At 59.0% G+C, this 17801-nt stretch overlaps 1 protein-coding gene and 1 pseudogene across 1 annotated transcript in view; both read left to right on the forward strand.

Moving 5' to 3' along the window:
* Positions 1–17114, forward strand: part of BMP8B (bone morphogenetic protein 8b) — a 29808-nt gene extending 12694 nt beyond the window's left edge. Inside the window, exons 2-7 of the mRNA XM_032417351.1 lie at positions 2961–3150; positions 3559–3707; positions 11738–11932; positions 12724–12803; positions 13312–13422; positions 16965–17114. Coding sequence (XP_032273242.1) covers positions 2961–3150; positions 3559–3707; positions 11738–11932; positions 12724–12803; positions 13312–13422; positions 16965–17114 — 875 coding nt within the window. The remainder of the gene's footprint in view (positions 1–2960; positions 3151–3558; positions 3708–11737; positions 11933–12723; positions 12804–13311; positions 13423–16964) is intronic.
* On the forward strand, positions 5912–9207 carry LOC116641429 (annotated as a pseudogene).
* Positions 17115–17801: the final 687 nt, after the last annotated feature.

The following is a 17801-nucleotide window of genomic DNA, read 5'->3' on the forward strand; positions in this document are numbered from 1 at the left end:
TTTTGTTGGTGGTAGTGTTCATATTATGTCTCCCTCATTAGACCATAAACTCCATCAGAACAGTCTCATATATAGTAAGAACTTAATATATTTGTTTATAAATTGAACTTGATAAACTAATGAAAATTAAATGAGCAAAGTAATACATTTATTTAGAAAAAGATCATTCCAAATCTCCCCATGGCTTTGAAATTTCTGACATGGCCTTCTGAGGGCATCACATCTTGGCATAATGTAGGGAGATTGCAAGTCAGGGTCCTCCAGAACTCATGTTGAATGGCTACTCCTCCCAGTCCATTGCCTGGCTGTTTACAAAGCCCTTCCATGGCCCTGTGAGGAAAGCTGGACCGCACCCTGACTCCCCGGAGGAGATGAGGCCGAGGGTAAGTACGTACCTGGTTGGTGCAGGGTCTGGCCTGACCACTGCCACAGCTCCCTGTGCTGCCCTGAGCTGCCTCTTTGGCAAAAGTAGGCTTGGCCTTCACCTGGTTAACAAGGAGGACATAGAGGTGCCAGAAAATGCTTTCCCAGAACATCAACTTTTAGAACATCTTTCTCCTAACTCAGAGCAACAACCACTGAAAAGAGGGCAAATCTTTAGGTTACCTCTTCCCATCCTCCTGAAACTGACCTCAGATAAAGGAGCTTTCTTTACTCTTTACTCTTTACTTTCTTTACAATATCACTAATTTCTGATGAAAAGCATCACTTTCCTAACAGTGTCTCACCTTCTAGTGCTTGCCTGGAACAGCAGGGTGGGCAGTTTCCTGTGCTGAGCTACTGGGTGGTTCATCGAGTTCACAAACCCACAGTGGGGAAGCTGGGACCCGGGGTCAGTTCAGGTGCACAGGGCTCTCCTGACGCCGCGCACGTGGGCCACCCAGGTCAGCAAGGGAGGGAGGCCGCAGAGCGTGGCCCTCCCGTGGAGATGGCGGGTTCGTGGGTTGTTCCCTCGGCCCCCAGATCGGACAGGAAATCAGCGGCAGGCCTGCAGACAGAGATTGCCCGCGGCGCCACTGCCGGCCCGTCAGCCCCACAGCCTTGGGAGCAGATCCGTGTTCGATGCTCTGAGACACCCTTCTTCACGCTCTGGGCCAAACCCTGTCACAGCCACCAGCCTAGACCTATGGCGTCCTGCACGTCCGGGATTCTTACACGGCCACGGAACAGAGGTGGTCTGTGCGGCCCCTGAATCCACAGAAATTGTCACCAAAGCTGTGCGTGTGGGAGTGGGAGTGTGTGTCAGTATTCATGGCACGCGTCCCCGGGTGCGGGGACAGAGCCCCGCTCCACACGATCCCTGCGCGTGCGCGGGAGGACACGGCTCCCACTGGCGACACCGCCTCCCAAGCAGCCTGGCTCCCGGCTGCGCATGCGCTGCGTGTCCAGCACCTGGTCGGCGCGTGGACGTTCTATTTCTCCCGCGCGGTCTGGGGAGGAAAAGCCCACCTCCTCCTGTCAGCGTGTGTGTCCACCGGCCCCGCCCAGCCCAGCTGTTGGCCTGTCCCTCGCTGGACCCGGTCCCCACTGCGAGGACAGGAAGCGCTCCCCACATCCGCCTCTGCCACCAGCCTGGTGACTTGTGGTCACTGAGCCCAGTAGCCAGAGAGAGTTTTTAAAAAGACTCACAGACATGTAATTAAAATCTCAGTGTTGGGTTTTGGGGAAGGTGCTGGGCGGCTCCTGCCCCTGCTTTCCGGAAACACAGATTTGCGGCGTTTGAAAGTGACAGGAGGCTAAAGTGAGACGGTACTAAATATACTGTCCTGGGCGTTTCCGGGCAGCGGGGGAAATGTGGGATTGATCCGCCACCCCAGCCTCCTGCCCAGACAGACCAGCCCGGCCACCGGCCCGCCTCGGCTCCCCCTCCAGCCTGTGCATCACCTTCCCCTCCGCCTATCTTCCACCCCCCCAAAACCACATCGTGCTTCTGCTGCCCAGAACCCTGAACCCCACTGGCCAGAGGCACAGCCCGCGCTCCTGGGCCGGAATTCCGCCCTCCAGAGTCAGACCACAGCCAGACTCACTGCCAGTCGCCCACAGCACTGCCAGACGCCCCCGCACTGCACACCTGTGCTTCCGAGGTCCCCTCTGCCTAGAATGTCTTCCCTGCCACCTTCTCCCCCCCGCCCCAGAGGACTCTGCCCCCTCCTTCAAGGCCAGTTCAGGTGGCACCTCCCCTGGGAAGCCTGCTCAGATCGCACCCCATCACGGGATCGTCCAGCTTCCCCGGGACCTGACCAGGTGTCACCAGGCGCTGTCACTGCTACCTTGCTCCCTCTTATTCCTTTCCAAGTTTCCCTCTGACCTCCTTGCTCCTTCACCTTGTCCCCAAACAGGACCTGCCATCCTTTCACCTTTTGCTGTCTTTATGGCTGTTGTTGCCCCTGCCTGTGCCGTCTGTCCCTCCGCCCTAGGCCTTTGTTCAGGCTGGCCCTTCCTCTGCAGTGTCCTCCCTTGACGTGGGGGCACATCCACTCTCACCCCTCGAGGCCCAGCCCCAGTGTCAGCTGCAAACGCTTCCTCTCCCCCAGGCTCCTGAGCAGACCCATCGGCAGACTCTGGACAGCCCTGGCCTCAGACTGTACTCGGTTCTGTCCCTGCCCGCCCCCGTGGCCCGTTTCTGCCTTGGGTCTGATGTCAGTCTTCCCAGAGGAGGGACCTGCCCTCTGCCTCATCCTTGGGTCCCAGAGCCAGCAGGGGATGGGTGGGGCAGGCTCGGTTTGGGGCTTGGGGGCCAGAAGCGGAGGCTGCTCTTGCCGGCACCACGGTGTGCCGGGCCCTGTGCCGGACACCTCAGCACACGGCCCCGCCGCGCCCTCTCAGCACGCAGGAGACAGAGCCTGGGCGCAAGCCCCTTTGCAGAGGACGGAGCCGTCCCCACCCAGGTGCCTTGGCCCCCAGCTCCACCCGGTTCTGCCCAGAGCGTAAGTGACCGGCGGCCCCACTCCGTCTTGCAGTGGAGCGTGACCGCACCCTGGGCCACCAGGAGCCCCACTGGAAGGAGTTCCGCTTCGACCTGACCCAGATCCCGGAGGGCGAGGCAGTCACGGCCGCCAAGTTCCGGATTTACAAGCTGGCCAGCGCCCACCTGCTCAACAGGACCCTGCACGTCAGCATGTTCCAGGTGGTCAGGGAGCAGTCCAACAGGTGCCTGCCCTGCACCCCGCCCCCCCGAGGAAGCCTGGCCGGGGAGGGGACACTTCCCAGAGGACAGAAGGGGAGCTCCCTGGGGAGCACACCCTCAGAGGCAGAAGGATACTTGGCCGAGGCCTCGTGTCACTGTGGGGAGAGGCCCAGCATCGGTTCTGCCTCACTCCCTGCCCTGCTGTCCTGGCTGTGGGACCTTGGGCGGGTCACTGAGCCCCCGAGCCTCAGTTTCCACATCTGTACTGGGCACAGTAACACCTTCGTACAGTAGATACAGTGAGAGAAGGCACGCGGGGCGCCCAGGCCGAGCCAGGTGGGGTAGGTGCCCCACGCGTGCTCCCCCAGGCGGGCACTGGAAACAAAGGCAGCTGTGCCGGCCCTCAGTTAATTGTTTTTTCGTGTCCACAGGGAGTCTGACTTGTTCTTTTTGGATCTTCAGACGCTCCGAGCTGGGGACGAGGGCTGGCTGGTGCTGGACGTGACAACGGCCAGTGACCGCTGGTTGTTGAGCCGGAACAAGGACCTGGGGCTCCGCCTCTATGTGGAGACTGAAGACGGTAAGGCTCAGGGTTGCGCAGCAGGCCTTCTCCTGGGGGCTCCTCCACGCTGCTGGGGCAGAGCCAGCGGCAGCCCCCTCATTTGGCCCTGGAGGCCTGGCCTTGCTCAGCCCAGGGGCTGGGGCGATAATCCCCTACCTACTTTGGGGGCTCAGCGGGGCGCAGAGGGCGAGGTTCCCACAGCGGGAGGCCCCCTACCACAGCGGTCTCCCTCCTCTCCTTTTGCAGAACCAACATTTCAGTCACTAAGAGGGAGTCCGCATTGTCCCTCCCCAAGAGCAGCTGTGTATGTGGGGCGTTTCGGGCAGGGCCGAGGGGAGATGGTTACACCTTCAGACTCAGATCAGAGAGGGAGGCCTGGGTTTGAATCCCAGCTCGGCAACACTCTAACCCAGTGACCTTGGCAGGATACTTACCTTCTAAGCCTCAGTGTCCTCCTCTGTAGAATGAGGATTCACACCTTCATTCATTCCCCAGGTAGCTGGGGGAGAGCCTCCTTTATCGTAGGCAGTGGCGAGGGAGAGGCCGAAGGTGGGCACAGGATGAGTAGATCTGAGCTACAGCAAGGGGCCGCCGTGGCTGGAGCTGGCGGGCTGGGGCGAGGTGGGAGAGGAGACTGAGAGCTGCAGGGCACACTCTGAGGTGAACCCGGGCCTGGTGTCGGAGTGTTGAGGGTAGCTCCCTGTACTCCACAGCAACGGAGGATGTCAGGATCGGAGTCAGGTTTTTAGAAAAGAGCCCTCTGAGCCACCCCCTCGAGGAGGGCAACACTCACCCCTGGTGTGACCACACGTAGTGACTTAGGCTCCCCAAAAGTACAGTGGAAACAGGGTGGGGGAGGTACGTTCACGGAGGAGAGAGCTGACCGCACGACCTCAGCAGGTGATCAAGGCTCATATGAATGTCCTGTACATGGTGCGTCACCGTGGACATGATGGGGTGGGAAGGACCCTTCATCGCGTCATCTTCCCCCCAAAACCCAGAACCCCATCTAACCGTGAGAAAACATCAGACAAACCCAAATTGAAGGACATGCTACAGAATGCCTGACAAGACTTCTCAAAACTGTCCAGGTCATCAAATACAAAGAAAGTCTGAGATACTGTAACAGCCCAGAGGAGCCTAAGCAGTTATAACAACGGAATGTGGGATCCGGGATGGGACCCTGGAGGAGAAAAAGGACATTGGGGAAGACCCGTGAGATCCGAACACATCTGTTTAGTTTATCATCAGGCACCAGTGTTGGTTCATTAGTTGTGACAAGTGCCCGGCGCTCACTTCAGTGTTAACATTTCCCGGGGAAACTGGCCCTGGGTGTCTGGGAACTCTCTGTACTGTCCTTGCGGTTTTTCTGTAAATGTCAACTATTGTAAAATAAAACTTAGCATATGTATCCAACAAAGGCTGTGCCCCCTGACATCAGCAGGGACAGTAGTCGCGAGAGCGAAGTCAGAGAGGCCCGGGAGCCACACAGCCTGCAGGGGAGAGTGGGGGAGGTGCTTGTTGATAGCAGCAGAAATGGAGAAAAGTGGATAGAGGAGGAATCATGGAAAACGTGGATTGAGCCAGTGGCCATTTTTAATAGAATCTTTTTTTTTCCTGCCCGAGTAAAAGTAGAGGAGGGGCAGACTTGAGAGAGCCAGCCAAGAGTCCTTTTTTGGCCACGATGTTATTGAGAGCCCTGGTTGACATCCAGATGGAATGTCAGCTCGGACAGGTGAGTGCTGGGGCGCAGGTGTGGGAAGCGCTGACATCTAAGTGTCTTGAGAGCCATGGGACCTAAGCAGGTCACCCGGGCAGGAGGTGTCAATGGAGAAGGAAGGGGACGGCCCAGAACCCTGGGGCCTTCCATATGGAAAAGGCTGCACAGAAGGGGTTTTGCGGAGGATCTATCCTTCCCACCCATGGGGTTTGGGGCTGGAGACGGCCTTCCCGCCAACCCCTGCGCCCAGGGTCGGTCTTCCCCTCAGTGACGCTGCCACGGGGCTTCTGTGGGCACTGCTCCTTCCCCATCTGGTCACAAGGTTTGGGTCCCCTGGGCCGGGAGGTGTGGCGCTTCTGGAGCCCCTCGGAGTGTGGAGAGGCCAGGCTGTGGGGGGCCACCTGGTCCCCACGTCACGGCCCCACATGCCCTCCCTGCTCTGGACACGGTGGCTACAGCAGTCTGTCCCCACCGGGTCCGGTGCCCGGAGGCAGAGCGCACGATGGCGGCCCTCCGGCGGCTGGCGATGGTGCTTGGGCGCTGCGTCCCCGCTGGCCATTCGGGGCCCATGCTGGCCGAGGCCCAGGGCGGTGTGCGCGGCCTGGCCACCAACGCTCGTGCCCGTGCCAAATTCTACGCGGATCCCATGGAGGCCGTGAAAGATATCTCTGACAGGGCCAAGATCATGGTCGGCGGCTTTGGGCTCTGCGGGATTCCAGAGAACCTGATAAAGGTGCTGCTGGAGACGCACGTCAAGGACTTGACCGTGGTCAGCAGCAACGTGGGGATGGACGACTTCGGCCTGGGCCTTTTACTGGAGACCAAGCAGATCCCCCGCATCATTGGCTCCCACGTGGGGGGAGCGTGCTGTGCGGGCACCACTACCTGTCGGGCGAGCTAGAGCCGGAGCTGCTGCCCCAGGGCACCCTGGCCGAACGCATCTGTGCAGGGGCGCCGGGGTGCCCTTGTTCTACACACCCACGGCCTACAGGACCCTGGCGCAGGAGGGAGGCACCGGCGGCCGACGGCCACGTGGTCATCATGAGCCTGCCCCGAGAGGTGAGGAGTTTCAGGGGGACCACTATCTTCTGGAGCAGGCCATCTCGGCCCATTTTGCTTTGGTGAAAGGGTGGAAGGCCAACCGCACAGGAAACATCATCTTCAGAAGAAGTGCGAGGAATTTCAACGTGCCCATGTGCAAAGTGGCAGAAACCTCAGTGGTGGAGGTGAAGACATTGTGGATGTGGGGATGTTTGCCCCCGAAGACGTCCACATTCCTAACATTGATGTGAACCCTGTAATCCAGAGGGAAAGATATGAGAAAAGAATTGAGTGTCTAACCGTGCAGACAGAGGAAGGTGAAAAAGCCAAGTCTGTGGGTGACCTCAAGGCCCGGATCATCACATGGGCAGCTCTTGAATTTGAGGATGGCATGTACACCGATTTGGGCACAGGATCCCCTCTCCTGGCCAGCAACTACATCAGCCCCGATATAACTGTTTATCTTCATAGTGAAAATGGGATCCTGGGCTTGGGTCTGTTTCCATTAAAAGAGGAGGTGGACGCAGATCTCATCAATGCGGACAAGCAGACGGTCACCGTTTTCCCCGGGGGCTGTTTTTTCTCCCGCGATGACTCATCTGCCATAATTCGAGGGGGACACCTCCACCTCATCATGATGGGAGCCATGGAGGTTTCCCAGTACGGTGACCTGGCTAACTGGATGATTCCAGAAAGAAAGTGAAAGGCATGGGGGGAGCCATGGATTTGGTGTCCAGCGTCAAGACCAGAGTGGTGGTCACCATGCAACACCGCACCAAGGACAAGGACCCCAAAATTGTGGAGAAATGCACCATACCACTGACCGGGAAGTGCTGTGTAGACCGAATCATCCCCGAGAAGGCCGGGTTCGATGACGTGCACAAGTGAGGCCTGACACGGATGGAACTCTGCTGATGGAGGATGACGTCAAAAAGAGCACAGGCATCCCCCCCTTTGCCGTATCACCCGACCCTCAGACCCACACAGCCCGTGGCAGCCTGAGCGGGGAAGGAAGCCCTGGTCCCAGAGGGTGGGTTTCATTGGAACCCACAGGAGGTGTGATCACTTCTGTCCGAGGTGCTGGCCGCCTGACCAGCTTTCCTACCGCCAGACAGACTATTCTCTCAAGAGGGATATGGCTTTAATTAAAAACCAAAGGAGAATGTAGCCGTTTATCTTCTGTGTTCTGTGTGTCCTGAGATCGGTCTGGTACCATCGTCGGGCATGCAGACACCCTCCTCACTGTGCTGTTTACATGAAATTCTGTGCAGCTCAGATGAGCCCACAGGACAGCTTTCACGGAAGGGCCTTCCCTCGTGAATGAGCCACGAAATGTGGGAGGAAGGCGTGACCACCCCCGTACACCCAAGGCTCCACTTTGCCAGCACCGTGAAAAATATACAAGCCAAACATGCACCGTGACCAGAGGAATGCTGCCTGCCTGAGCTTGTCTTCCTGCGGCCCCTCTGGCTTTTCCTCTGGGGCCTTGCATCTTGGGGCTAAATTCTGTAGCCTCCCCTCTTCCTCCCTGCACGGCCTCCTTCTCATGGCTAAACAGATGTGTCTGGAAGGGCAGCAAGGCTGTCTAGCTGGGCCAGAGCTCTGGTAAAGCAGTGACAGGTGGGGAGAGAGGTTCCTCTGTAGATAAACAGGACCCTGTGTGCTGTCAAAGGCGGCGGCTTGTGGTAGGAGGGGTTCTAGAAACCAAGACGTACTTAATGGGTTTTCTCCTCTTCAGACATGGGTTCCTGTGTCCCCCAGGACACTCAGACCCTTTCTGCCTGTCGTGGAGCCCTAGACTGGCCTGTTGTCTCCACTCTCTTAGAACACAGGAGAGGCTGTGAGGTGTTTCATCCTGAACCCACAGTCTCACAGCCTTTAAAGAACAAAATGAGTTCCTATGTGTACATGCGTGCACACGTGCCCGTGCATCCATGTGCGTGTCCAAATGTGTGCGTGTGTGTGATGGTAAAAACAAAGCCTGACACGGAGCACGACGCACGTTCTCAGTGTAGCTCTTGAGGGGCACACAACCATCAGGAGCACGTGGGCAGGAACTGGAGATTCTAGCTGTGAAGGAAGGCCTTTCAGAAGAGGCCTCCTTGGGGCCTCGCCCTGAAGGAAGGGCCAGATCCTGGAACGGAGGGATGGAGACACCGCTCCCTGAGGGGGCAGCCTGGGGTTTGGGGGTAAGTGGCCAGGGACCATGACCAGGTTGGGGGTGGAATGGAAGGTCATCAAGTGGATGGATAGCGGGGCACCTTCTGGGGCTTCTGGGGAGTGGCCCTGATTGGCCCTGGTGTCAGTTCCCAGTGTGGGGCAGGCAGAGCTTCCAGGAGCAGAGAGAGAGAGGTGTCTAAGATGGTAGGAAGAAGGAGGAGGGTTGAGTTCCTCCTTCTCACGGGATGCAGTAACCTAGCCAGAGGGACAAAGGCAGACTGGTCCACAGCTGGGACTCTCCGAGGGTTCAGCCAGGCACCCTGATTGTCCTTCAGCGTGGCACCAGGGTCACACCCATGGCCGCAGGCTGAGGTGGGGCCGGGTCTGTGGGGAAGAGTCAGGTGGCGCCCAGAGCAGGAGGAGGCCTGGGGGAGAGGTGGGAGTGATCTTGGCCTGGCCCAGCTGGGTGGGGGTGTGTTAGGCCTTGACCACCTGCCCTGGGACAGGATGCGGCAGGTGAGCTGCCAAGACCTCTGGGCGCTGATGGAGCAGACTGAGAAGTGGGGTGAGGCTGGAGGTTTCATGGGTCCCCCCTAGCCCAGAGAAGCAGCATGTTCCATCCAGGGCAAAGGGGAAAGGCCACAGCGTGGCCCACATTCTCAAGGCATGGCTGCACATACCCCATCAGGTGCAAAGGGGACAGCATGCCTGCCAGCACCCCACAGGGTCAGGTATAGAGCCAGGGACCCTGGGCCCCAGAGATGCCCACCTCTGCCTTTCTAGAAAGCAGCCTTCCAGAGCCGGGCAGCCTAGGGCCCCACCCCCTAGACCTCTCGGGCCTTCCCTGCAGCCCCTTCTCTCTGCCCCCGGGAGACCCCAGGAAGACCCTTGATCAGACGGGTGCACAAGGAGAGCGAACAGTGAACACAGCCTCAGGCGACAGATCGCCCTCCCTGGCTCCTCGGTGGACAGTTCTCTCCGGGGAACAGGGGCAGGGCAGCGGCACCCGCAGGGGTGGAGGGCTGCCCAGCCCAGGGTCATGGAGTTGCACTCCAGTGCTGTGTGGACGACAGTCATCCTCCTGCTCCCATCCACTCTGTGCTCCTCGTGGCCTCACTGGCCTTGCCCCTCTGCCCACAGGGCTTGTATGTGTCTTGTGGCTCAGGGTCCTCATGGTTCTGCTGCTTCCTCATGACTGACTTGCTATGACCCAGACTCTCCCGAGTGGCTTCTCTCTGGGCTCCTTCCAGGGTCTGCTCCTGCAGCTGACGACCTCCTGTCCCAGCAGGATCGCTGCCCAGTGGAGCCTCCGATGGGTCCAGTGCATTTGTGTGTGGCAGGTGATGTCATAGGTCAGAGTTTAGTCTCTGGATTCGTCGTTCAGTCACCTTGGCCCAAGGACACGGGCCTACAGCACAGCTGTTTAAGGGCTGACCTTTACCAGCTGAGCAGGACTGTGGGTGGGGCGGGCAGTGCCCTTGACCTGTGGTGTGTCCCAGTGAATCATAGTAGACCCGGTAATGGAGCAAACATAGGTATTTGTACATGTGGGCATCTGTATACTGTATGATAAACCCATGTGTTTCTATACACACGTGTGCGTGCGTGCATCAGTGTGGCCACACTGAGGGGACATGGACACGGAAGGGGAACAGTTGGCTCTGTGTGTTACGAAACATAAAATTGAGTTACTAATCCTCTCCGTCGTTTAAGAAAATTCCACAGGAAGAGGACATGAAGGGGTCTGCGGCGTTCTCGTCTTTACAGCGAAAGCCAGGAAATAACCGATGTGTTTAAAGCGAAGCTAATATCTAAATACTAAGCGGTGTTTTCTCAAAGGAATTTTATACGTTTGAAATGCTCATAGTGGAGACATTTTAATGGCAGTGAACATGTTTGTGTGAAAAAGTTGGAAAAAATACAGACACTTTTGGTCACCATTGTGTAAAACTTCAATTGACATGAAAATATTCCAGAAAAATGAAAATGCTGTGTTGGAGCGTGGAGAGATTTCTGAGTGATGTTTTTTTTTTTTTTTTTCCTCAAACGTTGTAGTTGCTATTGTATTACTTTGACAGTTAAAAAATCAGGAGGCAGGGAGCCTGGGTGGCTCAGTTGTTTGAACGGCCCATTCTTGGTTTCGGCCCAGGTCGTGATCTCAAGGTCATGGGATCGAGCCCTGCGTCAGTCTCTGCGCTCAACGTGGAGTCTGCTTGAGATTCTCTCTCCATCACCCTCTGCCCCCCCCCTCAAATAAATAAATAAATCTTTAAAAAATCAGGAGGTCATTTAGAAATACAAAGAGGTACAGGAAGTTAGTTTTACTGGTGGACTCGACATTTCCAGGGATCATGAGTGTGTTTCGCAAGACATCCTCATCTTTAAGCAGCTTCGGGGTCAAATCCCATTTTCATGGGCGCTCCTCTTCCTAGCCAGAGGCCCCCATGTTTCCCTGCTGACGGCCTTTTCTCTCTTTTTTGACCCACAAACCTGGAGTTAACGTCTTAAGTGAATAAGAACTTGGGGTCTGGAATTAGACGTGGGCTGAACCCCAGCTCTGGGACTTTGGCCGGATGTCTCTGCCCCGCTGCCCCCGGTGTCCTGTTTGTGGGCATCGGGGTAGACTTAGGGCCCTGCTCTTGGCAATGGTGGGCAGAACAAGCCCTCGCTACATCCTGGCAGCTGCTCCCATCCGCTGGGGCACGATCCATCGAGTCCCCCGAAAGTATGGGGTGGGTGGGAGAACTCGGGCCTCGGAGCCCTCAACTGGGGTGGGAACCACGGTTCTGTGCGTCCCTGGCTGTGTGGCTCCAAAGTTTCTCCATGAAGCGTGTGGTCCAGGTTACTGTGGAGATGCACGAGGTCACGAGTGGGAGTCGCTCGAACCTGTAAAGGGCTTCAAGGATGGCAGTGTTCACAATTGTCACGAATGACGACCCTGTGTTGGCGAGGCCCCCCTCCCCCCGTCTCCCTCGGACCATCTCCCTCGGGTCTCCAGATGAGGAGACTGAGACCCTCCGCCTCCGTGCACCGGGGCCCGCGCAGGCTTGGGCAGAAGGGTCCCTGCTGTCCCCTGTGCCCAGCCCGTGCATGCAAGTGACCGCCCTCTCTCCTCTCTCCGTCCCAGGGCACAGCGTGGATCCTGGCCTGGCCGGTCTGCTGGGGCGACGGGCGCCGCGCTCCAAGCAGCCTTTCCTGGTCACTTTTTTCAGGGCGAGCCCCAGTCCCGTCCGAGCCCCTCGGGCAGCCAGGCCCCTGAAGAGGAGGCCGCCGAAGAAAACCAACGAGCTGCCGCACGCGAACAGACTCCCAGGGATCTTTGGTGAGGTCCGGGGCGGGCCTGGGGCTGGGCCCGAGAACAGCTCCGGGGGACAGAACCATCCGGGGCGTCTTCAAGCCTGTGCTCACCCTCCAGCACTTTCCTGACACCCTCCTTTGCCTCGTGTGCCCTGAGGACCAGCCACTGCCCTCTCCGTCCCTGCCACCCAGAAGCGCCTTCTCGGCCCTCCCCTGGCTCACCAGGGCTTTTTCCAGAAGCCTCTGTCAGCATCAGGTGCCCCTTCCTCGAGGCACTGGTGCCTCTCAGGTCTCCCCTGGGGACCGAGGATCCACAGTTGTTTATGTGAGGGTCTCCCCACCAGACTGAGCCCCTCAGGATCAGGGGTGGGCCTGCCCTGCCTTCCTGCCGTCCATTCCTCCACGGGGAGTCAGCCCTTTGGCCTCCGTGGAGCCACTCAATCCGGTGGAATGGGTGCAGCAGCAGAGGTGGGGTGAGGTCAGGAGGTGTCTCTGCGGAAAGGGAGGAGCCACCTGATGGCCCACGGTCCCCTGGCTGTGTACTGGAGCATCAGGGGCCACAGGCTGGAGGTCGGGAGGCTGGGAGGGCAGGGTTACTCTGTAGCTATCGGGAGCCACCTGGAGCCATCGACGTTTCTCGAGCTGGGTCATGGCACCAGCAGAGCTGCAGGATGGGCTTTATGACACCAGATGCGTTAGTTTCACTTCATTCATTTGTTCAACACATGTGCCCAGTGGGGTGTCCCCGCCCTGGGAGCTCCCTGGGGTAGCTGCCTGAGCAGGAACCCCAGAAAAGACCTGTTTCTGTCCCTGCAGATGATGTTCACGGTACCGATGGGCGGCACGTTTGCCGGCGGCACGAGCTCTACGTCAGCTTCCAGGACCTCGGCTGGCTGGTAATTTCTGACTCTCCTCCTTCTTCTTAAATAACAGGCCCCACCCGGAGGTTCTAAGTGTAGCTCCAGGAGGAGGTAGAATTATGGGTGACTTTCACTTTCTCATGCATTAGGTTCTTCTGTGTTTTCTGAAGGGAGAATGTCTTACTTTTCCTGTGAGAAGGTGCTTTTTGGTAACAACCATGAAAACAGGATAGTCTGAATCCTCAGCCCTAACACATCACATCTGCAACAGGGAAACGGAGGCTGGGCGGGCAGTGCGCGTGCACATCTGCTGGGTCTGCGACTCTACGAGACGTGGGCAGTGGGGGCAGGTGGGGAGGACGCGGCCCATTGCCGACTGCCCGTGAGGGGGACAGAGCTGTGCCTGGTCCTGCCTGCTGAGGGTCTCCCGGCGGTGCCCGGCCTCTTGGGGAACCTGCCTGGAGGGACCCTGGGGGGCTGACTGGCCTGGGGTTGGGGGAGGGGGTGTCTGGATGGGACTCACCTTCTCCCATTACCCCCCCAGGACTGGGTCATTGCCCCCCAAGGCTACTCGGCCTATTACTGTGAGGGGGAGTGTTCCTTCCCGCTGGACTCGTGCATGAACGCCACCAACCACGCCATCCTGCAGTCCCTGGTCAGTACTGCGTCCGTCGGTCCGGGCCCACGGGGAGAGGGGCTGGGCACAGCCAGGGGGATGGAAGCCCCTGCTGGGGGGTCGGGGGCTCTCTGCCCAGAACCTTCCCTGGACGTGTAGACTCCTGTGCGCCTGAACCCACTATTCCCGACTTACCCTGACCGCTGGTGCGCACCCCGCTCTGTGCACTGCACACGCACGTGCAAGGCCTTCGCGGACAGTATGTGGGTGCCCCGACTGACAAGACACGCTCGCGGTCAGACACACGGCACACACGTAGCGGACGTGCGTCCCTCCCGGGACCCGTGTGCTGAGCACACACACACCGTGTGCGCGGGCGCGCTCGGCTCCCGGGACGCAGATGGCCGTGGGGTGGGTGACGCGCATGTGCGTTCAGCCGCCCGCTGCGTGTGTGCGCGGGGCGGGGCGCAGGTGTGCCCGGCCGAGCCGCTGGGCTTCGGCCTCCCCTTCGGTTCACCTCGCTGTTGGCGCTCTTTCCCGGCTCTTTAGCCCTCTGTGCTTTCCCCAGATGGTATGGCTCCCAGTGCTGCGGCTGGGGGACCTTCAAATGCTGAAAAATTGTTTAGTGTTTTAAATGTTTATTGATTCTAGGGTTGAGATTTTTTTCTAGAACATTTAGGTAGAATCTACTCCTATGTTAATCTAGTAATAGGTTAAGTGATGCCTCTGAACAAGAGTAAACATATCACCAACAGCAACTTTGACCCTGTGGTAATACTGCCTTTCTCAGATCAAGTGGGATTTGCTGCCCCCAGGAGCCCCTTTCCTGGGAGAAGCTCAGGAGCGGTGAGATGCCTGTGCTTCCTCTGGCCCAGGAGGGCGTGTGGACTGATGGTCACAGCTGCGGCTCCCACGTCAGGATGGCTGGGTGGGCTTGGGCTGCAGGGCAGTACAGGGAGGCCGGGAAGGTGACGCTGGGGTTGGGCAGGGGCCGGCTCGTAGGGCCTTAGGGTCCCACCTAAGGTGCCAGGTGGGTGGATTGATTTCCAAGGAAACTGAGAAGCCTGTGTAGAGTTTTAGCAATACTAGGTCAACGATCTGACTTACTCTATAAGTATCTGCCTGGCTGCATTGCGCAGATGGACGGGGCCGAGTGAGGGGCTGCTGAGGTCCCCTGACAAGGGGTCGGGGCACCTGGTGGAGGGCGGCGGCCGGGTTGCTCGTGGGCGTGGATGCGGGGTGGAAGGAACCCAGGAGGCTGCAGGCGAGGGCCATGTGAGGACGGGGATGGGGAGCCTTGTCTGGGGGCAGAGTCATTGCCGGGGGATGTGGTGGAGGGGGGGAAACAGCAGTTCTGCACCAGCTGCACCGTTAAGTTTGAGGCCCAATTAGACTTCAAGCGGGGCCACCGGTGGGAAACCGAACCAACAGGTCTGAGGTCAGAGGATCGGCCAGGCCGAAGCTCTGTGAGAGAGTGGCATGTGGCCGAGCTTCGAGTCTTGAGAACAGATGAGCTTCTCTCGGGAGACCTCAGACACCGGAGAGGTGGCTAGGCCTGGGAGGCCAGGGCAGTGATGGGGGTCTTGGGGTGTCCTGGGGGCCAAGAGAAGGAAGCGTTTCCCTCTGGGCTCACCCCCCCCCCCAGCCCTTCTCCATGCAGCAGCCAGGAGTCCCACTAAAGCACAACTGAGCACCTTGTTCTCAGCTGAGAAACTTGCCTTGCCTCCCATTGTTCCTCAGATGAAGGCTGAGCCCTTGGCCTGGGACACAGGGCCCCTCATGAGCCGCCCTGCCAACCTCGCCAGCGTCCCCACTCACCCCAGCACCCTTATTTCCCTGCGCAGGCTCAGTGCCAGGATGGGCTGACCTTCCCACCTTTCTGCCTTTGCACTTGCTGCTCCCTCCACCTGGAGGGCCTCCTCCTCCTCCTCAGGCCCAGCCACCACCTGCCCACCTGCACGCCTCATGTCTGTGGCCCTTCCCTGCCGGGGCAGTCACCATGCTCATGCTCCCAGTGCTGAGGGCCTGTTTGCTGTGCCACCGCCCGTGCGTCCTTTTTGTCTACTGTAATGTCCCCCGTCTCCCCTTCCCTCCCCACGGAGTCTGTGAGAGCAGCGACCGTGTCTGGGACATTTCTGTGCCCCGTCCTGCCAGGGCTGGCGCAAGGCACATGTCCTAGATACGTTTATGTTGGAAATGAGAAAAGAACCATTATACCCATTTGGCAGAAGAGAAAATGAGGCCCACAGATGCGTGATTTGTACCCAAAGATGCACAGCCAGTAAGTGACCCTCCAATTTGGTCTCCCAGGAGCTCAAAGACAAGCTGAATGGAATGGCACATTAGCCTCCGCAGGTCATTCTGTTTGGTGCCAGATAGGGTAAAAGGCCTTCTTTCTGTCACTCAGCTGACAAAGCTCTCCTGTGGGGGGAGTCTCAGAAAGGCTGCACCCCTGTGGTGCCCGACTTCTCCCCAGCACCCAAATGTAGGAAAGGCCCTCCCTGGTTTGCAGCCACGTAGAGCCCCATGGCCCGGTGCAGGTGGGTGGTGTCCCCCGGTTTCTTTCACGTGGGCCCACAAACACCAAGCCCCCCCCCCACACGTGGAGCTGGGGAAGCTGGAGGCAGCAGCACCCACGTCCCCGCCTGGCTGGACATCTGCATGGAGGCCTCAGCCTCCCCCTGGGCCTCTCAGAGGCTGTGGGGCCCCAGCCACCCATTGTCCTTCCAGCAGGCCGGCTCAGAGCTGGGGCAGCAGGGACAAGGCAGGGCCCTGGGGGGTGGGGGCCAGGCTGCCAGACAGGTTCCCCCACCAGCCAGTTTCGTCTGGTCCCACTCGGCAGCCTCCGAGAGGGCCGGGAGTCCTGGGCTGCAGGGCGGCCGCCACCCCCAGGTATGGTAAGCTTCCTCTTCTCTCCTGCCTCCCCCCACCTCGGCCTCCTCCATGTTGGGGGCCCGGACCCTGAGTCACGGGTAGTGCAGCCCCTCCTGCCGCCGCTCGGGAGAACTATTTTTAGGGGGCTGAGAACAGGCCGCTCCCTCAGGCAGGCTCTTTGCTGGCAGTCAGGCGGTTAGGAGGGTCGCAGGTCCCCGCACTCGGTCCCCGGCCCGCCGCAGACAGCCCCGTGACCCGGCACCACGCGCGGTCTCTGTGCCCTCGTTCTCGGTCTGCCCAGAACAGGAGCTGCCTTAGAGCTTGTTACCAGGGCTGGGAAGTGCTCTGAGGAATAACAGCGTCGGACACCCCAAGAGTGGACCTAGGGTTCTAGGCTTTGTCTGGTTCTGTGAACGTTCACCGGCCCACATTTGGGAGGGGAGACAGACCACAAACGGCTAACGGGGACAAGAGATGATCAGGGACATCACAGAAGCACAGAGAGGAGCGGAGGGGACCCCGGAGGGCTCCTGGGCACACTGTGCGCTGTCCCGTCTGAGGGCAGTGGGGCGGGGCAGGGGTGCAGGGGGACGGGGTGGGGCGGGTCTCCGCGGGAGCACCTGCCAGGGACTGCAGGTGGAGGATGGAGCGGGTGGGGGTTCCAGGGGAAGGCCACGTGTTCACGCCTCTGCCCCCGCCCCCGCCAGGTGCACCTGATGAAGCCAGATGCGGTCCCCAAGGCGTGCTGCGCCCCCACCAAGCTGAGCGCCACCTCCGTGCTCTACTACGACAGCAGCAACAACGTGATCTTGCGCAAGCACCGCAACATGGTGGTCAGGGCCTGCGGCTGCCACTGAGGCCCTGCCCCCGCCGCTGCTCCCCCCCCCACACCCCAGGTCAGGCCCCTCTCCAGAGGCAGGAAACCCTCCAACCCAGCCTGACCTCAGACGGGTTGGCCCTCGGAGATCAACATATCTATGCTCCTCTCTCCTTCCTGCCAGGGCTGGATCTTCTCCAGGCCCCTCCTCCCCCTTCCCTGCCTGAGGTTTGTGACAGTCTTTTGGCCTCCAGGCCTGGTGGTCTGAGTCATCAAGCAGGTTCTCTCCCAGCCTCCTCCTCCAGAAGCATGTGCTGACCAACATTTTGGGTTTGGAACAAAAGTCCTGTCTGAGGATCTATCTATGTCCATTGCTGGCCCAGGCTTGGGGTAATATGGACTGAACTGAGAGGCACCTAGAGCCCAAAATGGCTCCCTCGGGCTCTTTGCTGTCCATTCCAGGGCGTGGATATGTGTACACAGGGTCTGGTCCACCTTCGGTTGCCTGCCCCTCCCGGGCATTTTCTGGGTACTTCTGTTAGAATGTGAACTCGCCCTCGTTGTTGTGTGGTCGTGGATCTGAATTATCAACCTGCTGGTAGGCATGTGGGTCAACTCAAGAACGAGCTGAATGAACAACATGATGTAGGGCCAAGGCCAATGCAGCTGTCCCCCTCCATCTTCCCCCCATCTTCCTGCCTTGATCTGCCTCTGCTGTCTGGGGGAG

This window comes from Phoca vitulina, unplaced genomic scaffold, assembly GCF_004348235.1.
Source record: "Phoca vitulina isolate PV1807 unplaced genomic scaffold, GSC_HSeal_1.0 scaffold2, whole genome shotgun sequence".
Taxonomy (NCBI): Eukaryota; Metazoa; Chordata; class Mammalia; order Carnivora; family Phocidae; genus Phoca; species Phoca vitulina.